Consider the following 22548-nt stretch of genomic DNA (forward strand, 5'->3'; position numbering starts at 1 on the left):
GGCCTCAGAAAGAGATAATAGGAGTGGCAGAAACCAGTGCTTGTTAAAAAAGAAAACGAAAAAAAAGGAGAAAAGGAAAATACTGAAATGGTATAAATAAATAAAGGGGGGGAAACGGAAAGAAAAAGAAAAAAAGGAAACACTAAGAAACGAAACTAGGTGTTGTTGCCTACAGCTTGAAATTTAGCAAAGCGAATAGATTCTAAAGCTCCCTTTAAAACGTTTATGCCTGTTGGTTGCAATGTCATGAACTTATGGATAAGGTATGATTCTCTGTATTTTCTTTCTCGTTAAGAACAGAAATTTGACTGTAAGTTGTGGAGTTTAAGTTCATCAAAGTTATGTCCTGGTTGGTTGAAATGCTCGGCGACGGCTTTGGGAAGCTTTTTAGATGTGTTCGCGCGATGTCCGTTTAATCTGACGTTTATTGATTGTCCTGTTTCACCGATATATTGTTTCTTACAGAAGGAACATTCAAGCATATTATTTTTTTTTTTCTATTTGCCTGAACAGTGTGTGTTGAAGAAATCATGCATTTTGCATTGCAGGCACATCCTTTGTGGTGGAGTGGCATCAGGTTGTACTGCAGGACAAACCCAATGGTAAGATTCATTGTTCATTTTTATTGTGTTTACTGCGTTTACTGCAACCTTGAAGTAAATAGTTGCTGCATGAGCTGGAATGGAAGGTATGGGAGTTTCTTTTTTATTTATGGAAGGGGGTTTTAGTCAAATTTTATCTTAAATAAGTGCTTCCATGACCAGAAAAACACCTGAACATGCTCATACTCTAGATGTGTGCGAATATCCATGGTTGCAAATATGAATTGTATAGTGATTGCTGTTTGATTTTTATATCAATGAGAAAATTTGAAACATGAATATCCATCCATCTGTGATGCAGGTTCGTGTGTTCAAAGGTTCTGACGGTTCTCTGAGGCCCAGCCTCCAAGAACCCAATTTTAGGACAAAGCCGTTGGTTTCAAAAACACACACAAACTTTTCATAAAGCTAGAAAGAGGATAAAGCATAAAATAAACACTCAAACAGACATCACGGCAAGGAACACACTTAGGGCTAGTATGGTGTTAACTGTATGCGAGTCCAGGCTGACCACGACTGCAGGGTTGAATAACAGTCTCACCGTGGAGAAGCGGCGACAAGATGATGAGAGAAGTTGCGCCGGTCTCACCAAAGGTCGGGGTGTTGGATGGTTGACCGGGCGACCAGAGTGCGCCCGCTCTGCCTTGGAGAGGTAAGGCAGGCGGCTTAGCGGCACGAGCAGATGGCGGCAGCATTCTGGCCGGGCAGCTGGGCGTAGAACTCGGGGCCCTTAGCCCGACTGCTTTCGTCCTGCCCACGGGCACAGAAGCTCGATTGCCGGCCTCGGGCAGCAGGCGGCACGAGCAGATGGCGGCGACGTTCAGGCCGGCCAGCTGGACATAGAACTCGGGCCTGTAGCCCGACTGCTCTCGTCCTGCCCACGGGCACAGAAGCTCGATTGCCGGCCTCGGGCAGCAGGCGGCATGAGCAGATGGCGGCGACGTTCAGGCCGGCCAGCTGGACATAGAACTCGGGCCTGTAGCCCGACTGCTCTTGTCCTGTCCACGGGCACAGAAGCTCGATCACCGGTCTCGGGCAGCTGGACATAGAACTCGAGCCTGTAGCCCGACTGCTCTCATCCTGTCCACGGGCACAGAAGCTCGATCGCCTACCTCGGGCAGCAGGCGGCACGAGCAGATGGCGGCGACGTTCTGGCCGGGCAGCTGGGCATAGAAATCGGGCCTGTAGCCTGACTGCTCTCGTCCTGCCTACGGGCACAGAAGCTCGATTGCCGGCCTTGGGCAGCAGGTGGCATGAGCAGATGGCGGCGACGTTCTGGCCGGCCAGCTGGGCGTAGAACTCGGGCCTGTAGCCCGACTGCTCTCGTCCTGCCCACGGGCACAGAAGCTCGATTGCCAGCCTCTGGCAGCAGGCGGCACAAGCAGATGGCGGCGACATTCTGGCCGGGCAGCTGGGCGTAGAACTCGGGCCCGTAGCCCGACTGCTCTCATCCTGCCCACAGGCAGAAGCTCGCCAGCCTTGGGCAGTTGGCGGCATGATCGGGTAGAGTGGCGACGCACAGAAACAGGTTGGCAGGAGGGCCCGGTCGGGTGAAGTCCTGGTGGCTCGGGTCCGGAACCCGACGGCCTGTCTTCCAACTCCCGGTCCCGGGGCCGACCTTCTCCTGGCGTCGCTTCCTGGAGCTCTCCCTGCGTCTCCCCGCTTCTGCCAGCGCGCCTCACTTTTTCTCCCGCTCTGGCCGATTCGGCATTTTCTCATTGGTTGCTTGACGCTCCGTGGTTTCTCCTAATTGGGTTGGATTTTTTCTTTTAGTTCCTTTTTTTGAGCCGCATGTTCACGTGCGGGACACTTTTCGGCATTGTCGTTTTCTCTCCAGCACGGAATTCGCCTCGGTGCGCGCACTACTTGTCCTCTGCTTCTGTCCTTTCCAACCACCGCAGCGTGTTGCGCAATACACACATCACACCATCCTTCATATTTGTCTTCCGTGCATGCAGGGCAGTTTTTCAAAGAATGTGAATAAGGCAGGCATAAAGACACAGTATTGACTTGAAACGTTGCTACATAATGAGTAGAACATGTGTAGTTAGTGGAAATATACTCTCATAATGAGTGTGATAAGTTACTAATGCCTGTAACTAAGCTACAAAGTTGCAGTGAACCTTGGAAGCACGGACAGGCATGCTCGGATGAACTCAACATTTGCCGGCACCGCATTCTCTGTGTAGCCAGCAGTCATGTTCATAAAAGTATTAGCTAGGAATCCCCACAGGCATTGTCTCTAGAGGGGTCAAGGTGAAGCTCTGAAGATAGCAAATCGGCAGCTGGCACAGGCGTAGATATTAATTAGGTTCTTAAAGATTGTCTTGTAGAATCTTTGAGCCTGCAGTTATGTGCTAAGGAACTCTATGTAGCCCTTTGAAATCCTTGTGGACTTTATTTAGTCTGTTCAGTATCATTTGCTGATTATTCTTGTTCAGTGGATGTTTTCTAAGGCTTTTGCTAGATTTGTGGATATTTTTGATAAGTACAAACACATCTCCCTTTTCATTCTTGCTTATGAAGGCCGTACCAAGCAAATCTATGTAGCAAATGTGATAGCCTAAAAATGATGTGAAGGTGCTTCTCAACCAAGTCAAAGTGAGCTTTTCTGAATTTCTGGTAGTGGGGAAGACTGGTTCATCCCAAAGGCCTAGCAAGTGTTGCAGTACACCTTGGTGATTTTTTATTGTGTGAAATTTCTTGCAGGAGGCAACTACACGTTCCAGGCTGTGCTGCACAAAAGTGGAGACATTGTCTTTGTCTACAAAGATGTGAGTGACTTCATTTAATTTAATCAGGTTGGCCATGAATATGGGTCAACCTTATGTGTTAGTAGCTGCATTAGAGGTGTACATACTTAACATACATCAACCTATGTTTCGAAGTCTACCGCATGGAGCAAGGCAATAAATTGCTTTTCTTACACCTTTCAGAAAACGCAGTAGGCATATACAGTCCAATCTCACTCTAATGAAGTTACGTCCAACATGAAAATACCTTCATTATATTAATATTTGTTGTAGTATACATGCTTATGGAAAAAACAGGGTTCGTGCGGGTCCTTGAAACCCTTGAAAACCCTTAAATTTGAAAAGATTGTTTTCAAGGCCTTGAAAGTCCTGAAATTTTCGGAGATCCTTGAAAATCCTTGAATTTCCTAAATTTTTATTTTTAATAAACTTCCAGTGATTGTATTTGAGAAAATTTCAACCCTCCTGAATTCCCACTGCGATGTTTAAACAAACGGGAATTCTCAGGCATTTTTAATTGTCTGGTAAAACTCGGGGAAAACTCAGGGAATTAGTGCTTCAATCAAGGAAAATTGGCTGTCATTTTATTGAAAGAGAATAAAAGTCGCCCTACTGCTGGCTTGAGTAAAAGAGAGGACTCGTAATGAATTGTCTTTGATGCCGGGTCGTTGGCTGGAGGAGTTGCCTGTGTGCAGTCAACAACCGATTTTCCGGACACCTGATTTTTGTTAAATGCCCGATAGCGCGGACGGCTTTGCGGCTAGGAGGGTGCACGCGTGTATAATTATGGCCCTGTGTGTGATCCTTGAAAATCCACACATGGGACCTTGAAATTCCTTAAAAACCCTTGAATTTTTGTCATATAGACCAGCATGAACCCTGAAAAAAGAAACTTTATTTTAGATTCGTTTTGTTCTTTCGACAAATTGTTTATGTCCATGTCTCGTATATTGAGATTTGACTGTATTTGAGCAAGCTAGGTAGTTCAAGGAAAATGAGACATCCGCCCAATTGTAGCAATTGCTACAAAGGAAACCCATTCGGGTTCCTCAAAAGAAAAGCCTCGCAGTTGTAAAAAAAAATCGTCCTGGTCAGGAACTCGAACCCGGGACCACCGCCTTTGCAAGGCAGCTGCTCTACCATCTGAGCTAACCAGGTGGCTAGCAGATAGGAGGGCGAAGTCAAATTGTCAACAACTCGAAGCAAAGGCAAAAGTTTGACAATAGTTCTGCGGAAATCTGCAAGGTGGAGAGAAGTAATCAATTAATTATCTCCACCTTGCAGGTTTTCACGGAACTATTACGTCAAACTCTTGCCTTTTAATTACTTCTCTCCCTTTTAATTATTTCTCTCCATTTTGTGGGTTTCCGCAGAACGATTACGTCAAACTCTTGCCTTTTTTCGAGTTGTTGACAAATTCGACTTTGCCCTCCCATCTAATTCTGTCCACCTTGCGATTTTTTGCAGAACGATTACGTCAAACTCTTGCCTTTGCTTCGAGTTGTTGACAAATTCGACTTCGCCCTCCCATCTATTTCTCTCCACTTTTCGTGTTTCTGCAGAACTATTACGTCAAACTCTTGCCTTTGGTTCGAGTTGTTGACAAATTCGACTTTGCCCTCCCATCTGCCAGCCGCCTGGTTAGCTCAGATGGCAGAGCGGCTGCCCCAGAAAGGCAGTGATCCCGGGTTTGAGTCCCGGACAAGGACGAATTTTTCTTTAACTGTGAGGCTTTCCTTTCGAGAAACTCGTATTGGTTTCCTTTGTATTAATTGCTACAATTGGATCGATGTCTCATTTTCACTTAATTACTTCTCTACACCTTGCTGCTTTCCGCAGAACTATTACGTCAAGCTAGGTAGTGCTCCATTGTGTAGAAAGGATCAGTTTAATCGAAGCTAGGGCTTTCGTAAGCAAGAATATGATATAAATTAAAACAGGATTGTTGCTGGCATTGTGTAAATGTGGTACCAAATATGGTAGCATGACCCAACATCAATCCGGCGGCATGCTACATCATGGGACATGCCATGTTGGGAGACTCATCACTTAATCCATTTCATGTGGTGATGCCTGTGCATTTTTCAGCTGCCAATGGCTGTAACGGAAATTCCTGACCGGAGCCACCCAGTCAAAGTTGGAATCTCGGATGCCTACATGTTTGACCGCATGGTTTTCTGTGAGTAGTGACGATTTGACTTCTGCATGAGATAAATCCATTTTCCGGAAGCAGAATTTCTAAATATCCAAGTTTCTAGGGGCACTTTCACAGGGACTTGCAGTTATTTTTGTTATGTCCACTACTTTAGACTAATTTGGCTGAGGGGCTCACTCCTGCTCACTCTCCCAAATTTTCCATAATATTTACCAATTTGGAATTGTTTTACGAACGTTTAATCAAGATAAAAATAAATTTTGTTTGCAAAAATGTTTCACCCATCGGTCCCTGAAGCTTCAGTTTAGAAGTGTCCTGATGGTGAAAGGATCCAAGGAGAGTACTTCTGAATAGATTTCTAGACTTGGGTAGGGATGTGTCAGCATGGCCTCCATCACGCTTTCAGACAAAGAGCTGGCAAATTTACACATGTGCAGATAACCCCCTGGCTTGGACAGCACGTATATATTTGTGAACCATTCACAATAATGTTGTTCGAATTTCAGCGCTTGTCCTTGTTGTCTCGTCTCCATATGTGCCTTTTCTGTGCTGCGGCCTTTTTAAACATGCACTGTTTATTCATGAATACAGATGGGCTTGCACATTGTATCTACTCGATTCTGATGCGCCCTCGGTTGCAATGCACACCCGTTTTCCATGACCAAAGGGGGGGGGGCAAACACTCGATTGTAACGTGCACCCGTTTTCTGTGACATAAAAAAAAAAAAAGTCCTTTACAGTACCGCGCACTTCATTCTTTCATGCAGAAATAAAACTTCGTCTCATTTGGAAAAAACAAAAGATTTACTCCCCAATATACTAAAGTTGCGATCAATAAGAAAAGTCAGTTTCACCCGAAAGGCGAAGCGTCGATTACGATAACAAATTAGTAGACAGCTATAAAAAGAATAAGGATAGTCGTTTTATCGGCCGTGTAAACTTTTAAACATTCACTTACAAACTAAATTAACAAGCGTGGTGTCACGTGTGAACAAGCAAACATGAACAAGTCTTATGCAATGACCACGGAAGCTCTTTATCAAAACGCTGGAGTGGAGAAGTGCGATAGCAGGAGCAAGTGAATTGACCTTTGTACGGACTGTCGCTTCAACGCGCACTAAGCAACGAGAAGACAACGCGGTGCGCCTAGATGTGTAAACTCTGTCTGCATCGCAGATCGCTTTCAAGATAGGGGCTGCACGGCCGCGCCGTACATAGCAGCCACCGGGGTAGAACGCCTCTCCTGTTTGCACCTGTCCCACAGGCAAGTTTCAGGAACTTAACGCCCGTGATGCGGCTCGATTTTCATCCGTCTCCACACACGTGATCACTTTCCTTTTACTTGCGGCATCGTGATGAACTCGGCATGTCTTTGCAGTCAGCACTTCCATGCTGATAGAGCAAACGCAGACAGACAGAAAGACGGATGTTGCACTAACAAAAGCCAAAGGAAGCATTGCCTAAGCACACATACTGCAGCACATGGAGGAAGCTATGGCAGCTGGCTCAAAGCGCGTACGAGGCAACCATTTTGAAATGGTGCCGTAGATATACAGCATCGACCATTTGGGACTTGTTCGCAGCACCATATATTCACGTCTTTGACCCTCGAAGGGTTAAGAGCAGATATGCGGGAGAGGCCTTTGCCCTTGCAGTCTGCCTAGAGTTGTCTGGTGGTGAAATGTGTGCGCGTCAGTTGTCTCTGAGAAGTTTTGCTTGCAGCAGCCACGTGTCCCACCTCTGTCTCACTTGGCGGCCTTGTTTTCTGCAGTTGTCAAGCGGAAGACCATCTACGAGTACCACCAGGTGAGCAAGAAGAGTGACGTCATCCGCAGCAACACGGCCATTGTGTTCACCGCCCTGCCCAGTGAGTGTGTGGTTTCTCCCATATGCATGATATTGCCTTTCTCATGGCTCTGTTGTCATTAATAAATGTAGCCTTGCAACTGCTACTGTGAGCAGTGCTGGAGTGTAAACCACTAGCTACCAAAGCTTGTAGGTCACCAGCCTCACATGCAGCCACAGAAAATTGCAAACATTGGTGTGCAAGAACACTGACTATACATGTATCGTATTTATTAAAATATAGGTCAACCTTTTTTTTTTTTGAAATGTACTTCAAAGTGAGCTATTGATCTATATTTGTTACCACACAATATCGACCTCTATTCATGAACAAAACATGGAAAAATACTGAGCTAACAGTATTTGTTCGTAGTACCTGCCATAAACCCAGTGTGAGGTTTATGCAGACTAGCTTTAAGAAATGCTGCCCATCCCATGCACTGGAAGGCACGGCGGACAATATTCTGTGGCACTGCCCCAATGATGCAGCTTGTTGCATCGACTAGCGCGATGTACAAGCTGATCTTACCATAAATAAAGATGTGTCATGTTCAAAGTTCTGTGCTTAAAAAAAAAATGTATGTGTCAACCAATAGTCAGATATTGTATTATTTTGTTTCTCAGCAAGTTCAACATATTGAGGTCGACCTGTATTTGAGTAAACATGGTACTTATGCCTGATTTGTCAAGCTGCTGCTGCTTTTATTCTTTTTTATTCTTATTTTAAGTCGAAAGACCGTCTGAACATGTAGTGCTCGTTGTTCAGTATATTTAGCCATGACTTTTTTGCTTGCTGCCTGTTTCTGATGGGCTTTGTGAGTGGGAGCATGGTATATTGGTTAGTTGTCACCATGGCCTTTGAGGGAACAAATTATGGACATCTTATTAGAACGTGACGACGGTATGGAAAGTGTTGACGACTGCGCTGACCATGAACATATGTGAAATGAAAATTGCTGCTCAAAGCATTATTTTGATAATAACTGAACTATAAAATATCCAGGTGACTTGATGCCTCAATGATATGAAGCTTTTTATACCAAAAAAAGTTTGTCATCTTATTTGTTAGGTGATTGTCGACTGATGAGGAAGTCTTTCAGGCTTCATGCTGATGTCATTTGTCATCAGGAACAAATTTATCCTCTTTGCTTGTACAAAGGTGTGCAATGCCTCTTCCACTGTACGCAACAAACATTTGACACAAAATGCTGAAGCCACGTGCATGGCACACAGTAGCAAATGGGTTAGTAAAGTTTCCCTGTTTCTTTGAACACAGTGGAAAGCATGGATAATCATTCGCGACAAGTTGTGACAGGGCAGGTGAGCAGTTTGCTGGTAATGCAATCTGTTATATAGAGATCAAGCTGCAAGTGTCCATACCTGTGTGTTCCAGCTTTCTTACTAATAGTTGGCCTGTCTTTTCAGACATTTCTTGCTTTATAAGATTGTCACCACCATTTGTGTTTCTCTTGTCCACAGTAGCATGCGCTTGCAGCTATTATACACCTGGTGCAAAAGCTACTGTTGGTCTAAAACCTTTCAAATAATTCTGTTCCGCTTTAGTGGCACTTTTCGAAAAAGTAGTTGTTCCAGAATTCATTTTCGGGATCAAGCGACATTTCTTTTCGGCAGTGGTAGGTCTCGAAACATGAGGTAAGGTGTGCTTGCGAAGGCGCACACAGTGCTTGTGTTGCAGCACGTCTGGGGTGACCGACTCTGCTCTCCCTTTACCGTCTCTCAGCATGCCTTGGCCTGAAGACCTGCAAGGAATGCCGCTCGGCGCAGCTCTCATTTAGCTGCTCGTGGTGTGACGCGGTGCAGCGTTGCTCGAGTGGCATTGACCGGCACCGCCAGAGCTGGCTGGAGAACCAGTGTGACCTTGAGGTGGGTACCCTGCGTGGGTGGTGTTGGAAGAATTTTGAATTGAATCAAATTGAGTTTATTTCCACATTGAATTGAGGAAAGTCCGAACTAAAAGTGAAAATTAATTCACTCGTCAGTGGTTCGGACCCCCTTTACTAGGCATACAGTAGGAGAAACCAGTAATACACTTTCTAACATTTCAGTTACGTGAGCGCAAGAAGCATTAAAAACAGAAACAGCATACATTTCCCTATCAAAATATCGAAACCCAAAATCCGAAGAATTGCAGGGATGCGTGCATAAAATGCATATAATGAGAAGCACATCCACACAGAACAAATGGTATCATGAATGCATTACAAGGATTGAGCGCAGGGTGTTTTTGCTAACAGTTGCGATATCGATCTCTCTTTCATGAAAAAAATTTAGAAGTGCAGATATGTTGTATTGAAGCATTTGTTCACTATATTCCGTTCGACAAAACGGGACTTTCCAGTACTTTTTGATCTGTGTGTTGTATATTGGTGTTGTAGTCTTCAAGTGTGATAACAATGTTATGATGTCTCCCCTAGTATTCATGCTATGTTTACACCGTATGGCCATACTATATGAATAAATATTACGAACAGGTATTACATTAAACCGCTTGAAAAGTTGATCTGTATGTGTATTGGAGGGCACGCCAGCTATGTGTCTAAGGGCTTTCTTCTGAAGTACACTCCATTAAAGTAAATTGGATGACGTTGTTTTGCCCCATACACGAGAGCAGTAGTTTAAGTTGGGCAAAAATAATGCGTTGTAAATCAGTAATTGGAATTTTGGCAGCAGAAAAAAACATAATCTAGCCAAAATGCCGACATTCCTCGAAAGTTTGGTGAGAATGTGCTTAACATGCGTGTCCCAGGACACATGCTTGTGGTAGTATACAACGAATGTTTTTAAGGGTTCAACAACCTCTACAGGCGTTTGGTGAAGCATAAGATTTTCTATGAGAACTACCAACGACTGTTTAGGAGTAAAAAGTATAGCTTCAGTTTTGCTTGTATTAACTTTTCATGAATTTCTGTTACTCCATGTCAGCAGGCCTTTGAAAAAATGATTGATGTTTAATTGAAGTGTTTTAATGTTAGACTTGCAAAATAGAAGAGTCATGTCATCTGCATAGATATGTTGTATTGAAGCATTTGCGCTTGAGCGACGAGGCGGGACTCGTCGTGTTTCGGTTCGTGTTTTACTAATGTTAGTGACATCATTAACAAAAAGTAAACAAGAGTGGTCCGAGAATGCTGCCTTGAGGAACACCAGCATTTATCGATTTCAGAGATACAGCCGAAACCCGCGGTAACGAAATCCCGAGGGAATGAAATTCTCGCCGCAACAAAATATTTTAGGATCCCCGGCAAACAGCCATAGGAGTCAATGCATTTCCTATCTCGCGACAACAAAACTTTTTCTGTAGCAATCCCTCATTAACGAAATTTTCTCTAACGGCAGTCCGCAAATAATCTACTCACGTAACACTAATTGTGTCCGGAAACTGCTCAAATGCATTCGTCGTGCGCTTAAATTGTGTTAACTACGGCCACAGCACACTTGCGTGGCCACCGCCTTCACCGTTTACAACAAAAGAAAGCCTCGCACCACCTCGTGACAGGCGACAGCGATGATGATGATGATGGTGGTGGTCATTCGCCCGTCGAAGCGGGTGACTGCGCAGTGTCCGGGCCAGAAATGCAATTATTAGTATTTAAACAATACAAATAAAAAAAGACAAGAACCGTAGGTGATCTCACAGTGAGCACATTTATTTAATCCTGTGTGCCATCACAGCATGTGCTGAATGTGGAGCGAAATGCCTGCGTGCGTGGCAGCCTAATCGACATCTACTACACGTGAAGGCTCCGATAACCCGGATGACACTTTATCAGTGGGCTTTGTGTACCGCCGCACATGGTCTTGTGTTCATTGTCGTTGATGCTAGAGTGCTTCAATTGTGTGTCTGTGTGCCAATCGGACCATTTGCTTTGACAGCCTGCTAAGATGCCGCCTCCAGCCAAAAAGAGGAAATTTATGACACTGCAGGATAAGGCTGCAATTATTGCCCAATATGAAAAGGGCAGGAAGAAAATGGATATCACCGAAGAATTTGGAATTGCGTGCAGTTTGATATCTACGATTCCGAAAAACAAGGCCTCCATGCTCGGCGCGCTCGGAAATGGTGCGAGTGCAAAGAACAAAACGGTGAGCGCTGCGGCATTCCCAGACGTAGACAAGGCAGTGTTTGCATGGTTTTGTGAACAGCGTGCCAACAAAGTGCCCCTGTCTGGCAGAGTTCTTCAGCAGAAAGCGCTGGACTTCGCGTGCATTCTCGGGCACGCTGATTTTAAGGCTAGCCCTGGCTGGTTGAGCCGTTTCAAAGCCCGCCACGACATAGTGGCCAAAGTCATTTCCGGGGAGGCAGCAGCCGTCGACCCTGTGACAACATCGTCGTGGCTGCTGACCAACAAAGAAGTATAGGACCAGTACAAGCCCTCGGATATTTACAACGCAGATGAGACGGCCTTATTCTACGAGATGCTGCCATCGAAGACCCTGGACTTAAAATTAAAAGGCCAGAAATGCCGCGGGGGGAAACACAGCAAGCGGTGTGTCACAATTTTGTTGTGCACTAACATGGACGGCACAGATAAACAGCCACTGTTTGTAATCGGCAGAAGTAAGAAGCCCCGCTGCTTCAAGGGAAATCGTCAGCTGCCTGTACAATACACTGCGAACCTGAAGGCATGGATGACTCGCGCCATATTTGGCAGCTGGCTCGAGGCCTTCAATACGGACATGCGGAAGGCAGGCAGATCGGTCAGCCTTTTTTTGGACAATTGCAGTGCCCATCATGTCGATGACGTGGACCTGGGAAACGTGCGCTTGGTTTTTTTCCACCGAACTGCACTTCCATGCCGCAGCCGCTTGATCAAGGCGTCATTCGTAGCGTCAAGTGTGCCTACAGGGAGAGGCTGAATCAGCGTCTGCTGCTGAACCTCCAGTTGAAGCGTCCCACCGTAGTGGACATGTTCATGGCGCTTGAGATGGTGGCTGCCACATGGGTTGCAACGTCACCAGCCGTGATAGCTAATTGTTTTAAACATGCTGGCTTCATTGCCACTCGACAAGCATCATGTGCTGATCCAGTGGCATCGCAAGAAGATTCACCTGAAGGTGCACTAGGTGACAGTGCTGACAGCGCAGTGCTGCCAGCGCGGGCCCACGCATGGAATGAACTTTCTGCCGTGACAGATGGTGTTCCGGATGGCCTCAGCATCGATGAGTTTGTTTGTGTGGATGAAGGTGTTGTCGTACATGAAGAGGTGACTGATGAGGTCATCATAAGTAGCGTTTGCCAAGGTGCCGACGACGCCGACGACCACCAGACACCTAATCATGAGAGGACTGCGAACCCGCGGGATGTGTTGAATGCCTTCGACGTAATTCGTTCATTTTTCGGTGAGCATGATGATGACGTGGACCGCTTTTTGCAGTGCGAGTCGAGAGCAGTAAAATTGCTGCAAGGCAAGGCTCGGCAAAGTAAGCTGACCGACTTTTGGCAATACATTTTCTTTTTTTTTTGCACACCAATTCCCTTCCTTGTCTTTTCTGCCTCATTCTCGCGCTAACGAAATTCCTGCAAAAGCAAAATGTTTTGCTTTCCCCGGCGATTTCATTATTGCGGGTTTCGACTGTATGTTCGGTGATATGTCATCCTGATTGTCCACATCTACAATCTGTTGCGGCAGTAACATTTCTTTGGAAGAATGATTAGCAAAAGTTAGTGACGACCGAAGCCACCAAATTCCACGGCACAGCACTGCTACATACGAGTGTGCAGATAGCAAGATTTTCTGGCCTTTCCCAAGTAGTATGGACCATGGAAAAGGCTGACAGCTGTTCATAAGGCATGTACTTAAGATTCTGGTGTTGCTAAGTGCCTGTGGGCTATGCGTGGCTGTGTACGCAAGCTTTCTTGGTTTTGACCCACCGTGGCTGCTTAGTGGTGTTGTTGCACTGCTAAGCATGAGGTCGCGGGATCAAACCCCATTCACAGCAGCCACATTTCAATGGTGGCGAAATGCAAAAACACCTGTTTACCATGCTTTTGGTGTACATTAAAAAAAAAGAGGACAGGTGCTCAAAATTCATTTGGAGTCCCCCATTGCAGCGTGCCTTATGATCAGATCATAGTTTTAGCATGCAAAACCCCAGAATATAATTTTAAATCTTCATTTTATTGGCGTAATTGATTGCCCCTGGTTGTTTTCCAATGTTTGCAATAACAACACGGCATGCTGCTACTAAAACAATGCTCATTCCTTTCATTTGTACCAAAACTCACTTTTGAATGGTGCTTTCCTGTTTCGACTGGACACTGGCATGTTTGAGAGCTTAGTATCTGCAAGCATATCTGCAAGCATGGATAGGACATGGCCAACGCAGTTTCCGTACCGCCATGACAGACACATCAAGGGGTGTGCTCTGTCACCTGCATGACATTTGGTGTTTTTCGCTGCTTGCCAGCAATGTTTGACTGTGCATGCACACAAACCAATGACGAGCTCACTGTTTGGTGATGTTTTCCTTTTACTGGTCTCAATGGCTCCAGGTGTGTGTGATATGCCTGGTCTTTGATTAATCAAAACTGCGGAACAAAATTACCTAAGGGGGTGCCGCGGCCTTTGAAAAACCTAAATATCGCCAAGAGCTCAATTTTTAGAAAACAACACATTTGGGCTGTATATGTCATAAACTACCTTTTCTGTAACTACCGTATTTACACGATTGTAGGTTGACCCATTTTTTTCAAATTTGGCAATCCAATGTTGGGGGTTCACTTAGAATCAAAACCGAACCGTGAACTGCTAGTAACGGCAAGAGAAACGAGAAATCAGGTATGCTACAGCGTGGTTACAACGTTGCACCTACATTTCCATGGTTACGGTCTAAGCGTAGCACATTAATTTACCGTATTGCATACATTTTGATGTCAATACAGGCAATGCCTGCTCTGAAAGTTGGCGCTCCCAATATGTGCCCATCGAGTTCGGAAATGTATTGAGCAATGTGATACAATCCTGGCTACGTTAGCTTCATGAATTGAATCAATCATGAATTCGTTCAGTCAATCATAAATTCGCTAATACTCATTTTGTTTATTAGAGACCAACAAAACACTCCTTGAATGCGAGTAATGTACTCACGAGGTAAAGGAAATCGCGTGCAGCCGCTTTCATCAGCCGTATGTCGTTTGTTCTGGTATCCTGCAGTGCGCCAGTGGCCACTTTCGGTTGCTTGGATGGTCGTCATCTCGCAGCGAATATGTTCTTCTTGCGAATAAAGTTTCACGCTCAAACCACAGCGTATGGTTATTCGACAAACTTGTGCAGCAGTTTTTTTTTTTTTTTTTTTTAAAGAAACATTTATTGCGCGCACCGCGAGTGCAAGTCTCTTGTGGGAGCATCGATCATTGATGGAAGAGTCGCCGTTTGGGGGCCATTGGTAGCTGACAGAAGAGCTTCTCTTTGAGATACGGTTTTTTCGACGGTCACGTGATTGTCACTTCTGTGCTTCTGTTGTGCTGGTTGTGCTCAATCGTCGTGCCTGTCATGAGTGCCCTGGGTCCAAGAAACTGTTGGCGCTCGTTCACAGCAGCATTCAAACGGGCTGCTATCCTCCATGCCGAGGAAACTAACAACTGCACTGTGGGACGCAAGTTTGGAGTGAGCGAATGTGTAGTGTGGCAGTGGCGGCTTCAGCACGAGGGAATTTTCTCACGTGACTGACTCCAAGTGCCATGGTTTTCATGGGCCTAACTCGGGACCTTTCCAGAGCTGGAGACGAAGCTTGTGGCACACGTGACTGATCTACGCGATCGATCACTGTTGGTCACGTGTGAAATGATCACGCAACAAGCCTGTGTCTTCGCTTTGGAAGCAGGGATACCGAGGACTCAATTCAAAGCTAGGAGGGCCTGCGCATCTAAATTTATGAAGAAGGCTGGCTTCTCCCTGCGTAGACGCACCAGCGTGTGCCAGAAGTTGCTGACCGCATATGAGGAGAAGGTCCTTACCTTCCATAGGCACTTCCTGAAACTTCACAACTCCCGACGGTATTTGCTCAGCCAGATTGGCAATGCCGACCAGACTCTCATATACTTTGATATGACCAGCAATAAGACAGTGAGCGTTAAGGGAGCATGCCATGTGAATTCACTAACAACGGGCAATGAAAAGCTGCGTTTTACTGTCATGTTGTCATGCTTGGCGGATGGCACCAAGCTTCGCCCGTACATCGTGTTTAAAAGGGCCTAAAGAAGTACTTCCTAAAGGCGTTGTGGTACGGGCGAATGCAAAGGGCTTTATGACGGACGATATGATAATGGAGTGGTACTGTCTGGTTTGGCTCCTGAGGCTGGGGGCATCCCTCAAGAGAGACATCCCCAACCTGCTAGTGTTGGACTTTTGGCGGCCTCACGGTTGCACAGCAGCAGCCAGACACCCTTTCCCCTTTTGACTTGATAAAATATTATCGTGGAGTGTGCGGGAAACGGAAGGGGTGCGAGGATGTGCAACCAAGCCGTAGAGGCTGAACGAACACAAAAATAAAGTTAGTTGTTGCTTGTTCTTCAGGGACACATCACTCGCTTCTTTCTGCTGATTTCCAGCCGCGCTCGCCTCCTGCACTACAGACTCCTTCGGGGGCGCACCTTACCGACAAGGTGAAAGCGGTGCTTCACAAGGAGCACACCGACATCCTCGTAATCCCCGGTGGCTTGATGGGGCAGCTTCAGCCTCTAAACGAAAGGGTCAACAAGTCTTTTAAGGACCTGCTGTGCCGTGAATACAACGAGTGGATATCCAGAGAAAACCGCGAACTTACCCCAAGCGGGCGTGTGAGGAGGGCCTCCTTGGCTACTGTGTGCGGGTGGGTCCTCTCTGCGTGGGCGGCGGTACCGCGCGATGTTGTGGTGCGATCGTTCACCAAATATGGGCTCACACTTGATGACGACGTGCTGTGGGGCTGCAGCAGCTATGACGACGGCAGCACCAGTGGAGACGACTCCAGTGACGATGAGTACCGTAAAAACCGGACTTAGGTTGGACTGGAATATAGGTAGATCCCCAACTAACGAATTCCAAAAATGAAAAAAATCTTTTTCAATGGCAAAAGTACCGAAAGACACCCTTACCTTGAAACAAATGCAACTCAGCCGGTTGCACAGTGGTGACAATATTTATTTAAATGCTGCTCGCATGTGCCCCTGGCCAAGTTTTTAACGGTATCGCGCGACCATCGACCCGCATGCTTGTCAGCACCTTATTAACGGCGCTGAGCAGCGAAACAAACGAAATACGCGCATGTGTACACATGCGCTTACTTTCCCTATTTCACCGCTCCTTGCCGTGATGATAAGGTGCTGACAAACATGCAGGTCGATGGTCACGCGATACTGTTAAAAATTGGCCAGGTGTACAGTACACAGAAGGGCACGATGTGCACAAGCGCTACTCCGAATCAGAGCAACGCCTTTAATCGGAGTCATCCGAACTAGAGTCAGATGACGAGTGCTTCTCACTGCCCAGTCCAGAGGTGTACGCGATCTCTACCGCTGTCACACGGATGCATTCGGCAGTCACTGGCAGCGATCTTACACGCAGCTCCCGGACGAACTCCGCAACCTTGTCTTCCAGTTCTGCAGTCCGCTGCGGACCGCCCACGAAATGACGTTTTCTTTTGGTTACTGCACGTTATAATACGCTGCTTCTGCTCCACCAGTACCGAATGCTCTTTTCGGATACTCCAAGTTCGCGCTGTTCCGCCAGGTTGCCGTGGGTTTCCGCGTACTCAATCGCCTTTTTCTTTAAGGCGACGCTTAATTGCCGTCGGCTTCCGCCTATTTCGAAACAAAATGTGAAAAGGCAGCCTCTAACCAGTATAACTTTGTGACAGTGGAAACGCAAAATAGCGGTGCCACAATGTCGCCACGCCGTGCTGCTGCTGATGGCGATGGCGACGGTGGCTGTTTACTTCATCCGCCCATTGTTGCAAGACTTCCGTAGCTTTTCTGCCAATGTCCGGTATATAAAACGAGGGCCGACTTTTCGCAATGGTATTTTGAAAAAAAGTTAAACCTATATCCCGGTTTTTACAGTAGTCTTCATCAACCGCGTCAATAAATTTCTCTTGTGTGAAATGCGCTCGCACATTCTTTTTTTTTTGGCGGGGGGGGGGAGGGGGGGGTCGACCTACGTTCTAATCGACTTACAATCGCGTAAATACAGTATCAGTGCCTAATTCATGATGAAACTGCTTCAAATCATTATATATAACGAGCTGCGGCAGCGGTGAGCAAGTGCTGATTATGCCAGACTTCGAGCGAATGTTGTTTCCACGTCATCTAATCTACTGACACCATCTTAGTTTTGTTTCGTTCGTGACTGCTACGGTTTATTTTTGCCGGTCTTGGTGGCAGCGACAGTTTCCACTGGCTTTGTGATCGCTTGCCGCACTTTCTCGAGTCTTTGCCATCTTTACGATCTCTCGCTGTGCCTTCTACTTGAATAGTTTCATGTAGCCTGCCCTATTGTTGCATGGCCAGACACAATCCATGGATTGAAGCTACATGTGTTTGGTCACTGGTTCAGTGCGCAGAATCGTATTTAGAAGGGGGCTAGCGGAGCTGCTTCCACGACACTTTCACTTGTTTTGATTGCAACTGGGTAACATCGGCATTTAATCACGTGGTATTGACTGCCGTGTAGGTTTGAGAATCGTGCTCAATCAGCAGCTGTTCTTTCTGCAGGAAAAGAAGAATGCCTCGCAGTGCAGTGCCACTCCACGCCCCACGGTGCCACCGCCAGCTGTTCCAACAGCACCAAGCAGCTCTGCTACAGCGACAGTAGCCAATGCTTCCATTGCTGTCGCCAATGGTGAGGAAGCTGCGATTGTGACCTCACACTCGAGGAATCCAGTGCTTGCCTGTGCATATCAGCCTTTTGTGTGCATTTACTTTTGTAGCCATGTTGAATATGTGCTAACATGAAACCTTTTGTCTCAGCTTTTGTACAGTGGAACCTCTTCATATGTTTTAGGGAAATATGCAAGAAAGGACGCACTAACTGAGATAACAAACAATCCCAAGACACTAAAAAGAAAGAAAGAACACTCAACTGTAGTTGATATCCACATACCGTATTTACTCTATTCTAACGCGCCCTCAATTGTAACACGGACCTGTCTCCCGTGACCAAAAAAGGGGGGGAAAAAATCGCCCTCGATTGTAATGCGCACCTGTTTGCCGCAACCTAAAGAAAGAAAAGTCCTTTACAGTAGCGCGCACCTCATGCTTTCTTACAGGAATACAACTTTCTTTCATTTGGAATACCGTATTTATTCGAATCCGGGCCAATAGTTTTATTTCAAATAATCATATTCCAAACTCTAGGGTAGGCTTAGATGCGAGGATATTAAAAAACTCTCCAGTTTTTATTGAAACTGCTAAATATGGTGCATAGCTAGCGCCATCTAGAAAAGTGAGTATCGCAGCCGCTACTAGCCGTGCCAGCAGCCAACCGTACACAAGTGAGGTCGCCGTTTTGACCTGTGTCGTGTCGGCCGTGTCGGTGTGCGGCATGGTGTTATCGCGATGGCACCAAGCAGGAGATGCCACTACAGGGCTGCTTTCAAGCGAAAAGTTGTGATAGCCGCAGAGGCATCGTCGAACCTTCAAGCCGGGCGTGACTTCGGCGTCGACGCGAAAAACATCCGTCGTTGGAGGGGACAAAGACAGCAGCTTTTTGCATGCGCTGCAACAAGAATGGCCTTTAGCGGACCAAAGAAAGGCCGTCACCACAAAGTGGAGACAGTTTTGGCCGACTTTGTTCGGACGCAGAGAGCAGCTGCCCTTCCAATGACAACAGAAGTGCTCCAAGCGAAAGCTAGGGAACTTTCGAGAAAGCGAGGCCTAACACCAAAGGATTTCAAAGCCAGCCAGGGCTGGCTTCAGAAATTCATGAAGCGCTTCGGCTTCAGCCTCCGACGTTGAATTTCAATCACCCAGAAGCTGCCAAGCGATTTCGAAGAAAAGCTGATAGCTTTTCAGCGCTACATGCTGCGAAAGAGAGAAGCGGCAGGCTACAACCTTGGGCAAATCGGCAACGCCGACCAGACAGCTGTGTATTTTGATGTGACAGTGGCGTACACCGTGAATGAAAAGGGTACCAATGAGGTGAAGGTGCGCTCTGCAGGCTACGAGAAGCAGCGTGCAACTGTGATGCTGCGCTGCACAGCTGATGGACATAAACTCCCTCCTTACATGATATTTGAAAGGAAGACACTGCCTGCTCGAGAAACTTTCCCAAGAAATGTTGTTGTGTGGGCAAATGAGAACGGGTGGATGACAGGTGCGATGGTGGAAGAGTGGGTTAAGATTGTGTGGCAACGGCATCCAGGAGCCCTTTTGACAAAGAACTCGCTCGTTGTCGTCGACTCTTACCGTGGGCACTTGACCGACAATATGAAGGCTGCGCTCGCCCAAGCGAACACGGACCTCGCTGTCATATCGAGTGGCATGACGGGCCAGTTGCAGCCACTTGATGTCTGCATCAACAAACCTTTCAAAGATCGTCTGCGGAAATACTACACGGACTGGTTGACTGACGAAGACCACATGCTAACGGCAACGGGCTGTGTCAAACGTGCATTGCTATCGCAGCTGGCGGGCTGGGTAGCTGCAGCGTGGGACGACATCGCAGGTACTTTGATCGTGCGCGCCTTTAAAAAGGGCAGCATATCTAATGCGCTTGACGGTACCGAAGATAGTGCACTGTTTGAAGGTGACAGTGACAAGGAACACAGCGACAAGTCTAGCAGCAACAACGACGTTGAATGAGCTCTGCATGTTGAGATTCAATAAATGCTGTTTGCATTTTGTGAACGCTGTCCTCGCTTTTTTTGTTTGGCCTACATTCGAAGTGATATATAGATATATATTTTTTGGGGGCTTCGGAGTTAAGGGGGTCAGCTTAGAATCGGGGTCGGCCTAGATTCGAGTAATTACGGTAACAAAAGTTTACTCCCAATGCGCTAAAGTTGTGATAAATAAAAAAAGTCGCAGTTTCTCCAGAAAGGCGGAGCATCGATTACAATATAAAATTAGTAGACAGCTATACGAAAAGTAAGGATACTAGTTTTATCGGCCGTATAAACTTAAACATTCGCTTACTAACTAAATTAACAAGCATGGTGTCACACACGAACAAGCAAACATGAACAAGTCTTATGCAATGACCACGGAAGCTCTTTATCAAAACGCTTGAATGGAGAAGTACGGTAGCAGGAGCAAGCTAATTGACCTTTGTGCGGACTGTCGCTTCAACGTGCACTAAGCAACGACAAGACAACATGGTGAGCCTAGATGCGTAGACTCTGTCTGCATCACAGATCGCTTTCAAGATAGGGACTGCACAACTGCGCCGTACGTAGCAGCCGCCGGAGTAGAACGCCTCTCCTGTTTGCGCCAGTCCCGCGCACAAGTTTCGGGAACTCAGAACGCCCGTGATGCAGCCCCATTTCCGTCCGCCTCCGCATGCATGATCGTTTTCCTTTTAATTGCGGCATCGTGATGAACTCGGCATGTCTTTGCAGTCAGCACTTCCATGCTGATAAGGCAAACGCGAAAAACGAGAAGGACGGGAAGACGGATGGTGCACTAACCTGAGAACACGTACTACAGCACATGGCGGAAGCTACAGCAGCTAGGCTCGAAGCCTGTGCGAGGGGACTACTTTGAAATGCCGATGGCGATGTGGTAACACAGATTTAGGGTCGTACTCTATTCTAACACGCACGCAATTTTCGGACTCGTTTTAGCGGGAAGAAAAGTGTGCGTTAGATTCTAGTAAATAAGGCAATGAAAACCGTTGCTGATTCATTGCAGCATGAGATGCCGATGCGAGCCGAGCGGGTGGGGCTCGAGCGGCCTGAGACCCATGTTGTTGCTTTTATGGCTTCGGCAAGCTTACGTTTGTGCTCCTCGAATTCAGCCTGGGTCGGCAGCTTCTACGAGCGGTGCATTTTGTTGACACAAATTGTTGAGGCAGGCACGCCCGCCGAGCTGGTAGGGCCCAAGAGACCAAAGACGCACGTTGTCATTTTTCTGTTGCACAGTGTTTTCTAAGACTGCGACAGGAAATATAAACGAAATCGATTTCATAGACACCACCAGAATACGAAGCCTGCAATGCCACCAGAGCATTACATGATGCTTCCTTTGCACCGTCTGAAGCAGCAAACGGCGGTGCATTTGGGTTATTGCCTATTAACAGTGTTCCATATCCTTCCAGCGGCACTATGCCCCACGTGCTGTGAAACAGATAGGTGAAGATGCTTATTGCAAAAGGGTTGGCAGCAATAGCTGTGAATGCGGTGTGTGATGACCCGGGAGATTTACTTATACCATAATAAGAAAATTAGTGCACACCACCGTTATTGGGTGAGGCAGGTGAGTATCGCGGCGAAGCTGCTGGGCGGGCGGCTACTGTTCTCGATGGCGCGCACCTCGTGCCTTTTGTTTACATAGGATCTAGCAGCCTGGAAGGAAACATATCACACGATCGCACTTTGGCTATCTACTATATGTTGATGCCGAAAGATTGTGTTTTCCGGACATGTATGAACTGGTAAAATACAAGCATAACTGTATTGGGTCACTTATTTGTGTTCTCATGACCGGGGTAGTTGGAGAGGTATGGGAGAGGCCTTTGCCCTGCAGTGGGCATAACCAGGCTGATGATGATGATGATGATGGATTTGTGTTCTCTATTGCAAACGTTGGCACCGGGAAGTCATACGTAACGGGATCATATAAACGAGGTTCCACTGGATATATTTTATGGATACAGTCGAACCCACTTTTAACAGCATTCAAGTGCCACGAAAATTCCATTGTTACAACCATTAATTGCTATAATGAGGTTGCACAACAAAATCAACGTAGGGAGATGGCAGAGCTGATGTGAGAAAGCTATAATGGCGGGAAGGCCAGTGCCCCTCGCCACCACTTTCCTCCATCCGTCTGCTGATTAGGTTCACTCGTTTAACCCTTTGACGGTTTTTGCCGTACATGTACGGCGGCGGTTTTCTGTCTCGCAAGGTCTTTGCCGTACGGGTACGGTTTCGATCCTCCGTTTGAAATTTCGCGCCATAATGACGATACAGGCTTACTGGGAGCTGCTGCCACCTCTTAGGACTTACAAGAAGCATTTGAAATGTGTGCTACCTTCTT

The 22548-nt window shown here is 46.6% G+C and overlaps 1 protein-coding gene across 1 annotated transcript in view; it reads left to right on the plus strand.

The window, feature by feature from the left end:
• The window catches only part of l(1)G0289 (plexin domain containing lethal (1) G0289), a 95667-nt gene that overhangs the window by 47237 nt on the left and 25882 nt on the right, over positions 1 to 22548 (plus strand). Inside the window, exons 6-11 of the mRNA XM_050186953.2 lie at positions 549 to 602; positions 3312 to 3376; positions 5444 to 5534; positions 7282 to 7377; positions 9097 to 9239; positions 18067 to 18193. Coding sequence (XP_050042910.2) covers positions 549 to 602; positions 3312 to 3376; positions 5444 to 5534; positions 7282 to 7377; positions 9097 to 9239; positions 18067 to 18193 — 576 coding nt within the window. The remainder of the gene's footprint in view (positions 1 to 548; positions 603 to 3311; positions 3377 to 5443; positions 5535 to 7281; positions 7378 to 9096; positions 9240 to 18066; positions 18194 to 22548) is intronic.

The sequence above is a fragment of the Dermacentor andersoni genome, chromosome 2 (genome assembly GCF_023375885.2).
Source record: "Dermacentor andersoni chromosome 2, qqDerAnde1_hic_scaffold, whole genome shotgun sequence".
Classification (NCBI taxonomy): domain Eukaryota; kingdom Metazoa; phylum Arthropoda; class Arachnida; order Ixodida; family Ixodidae; genus Dermacentor; species Dermacentor andersoni.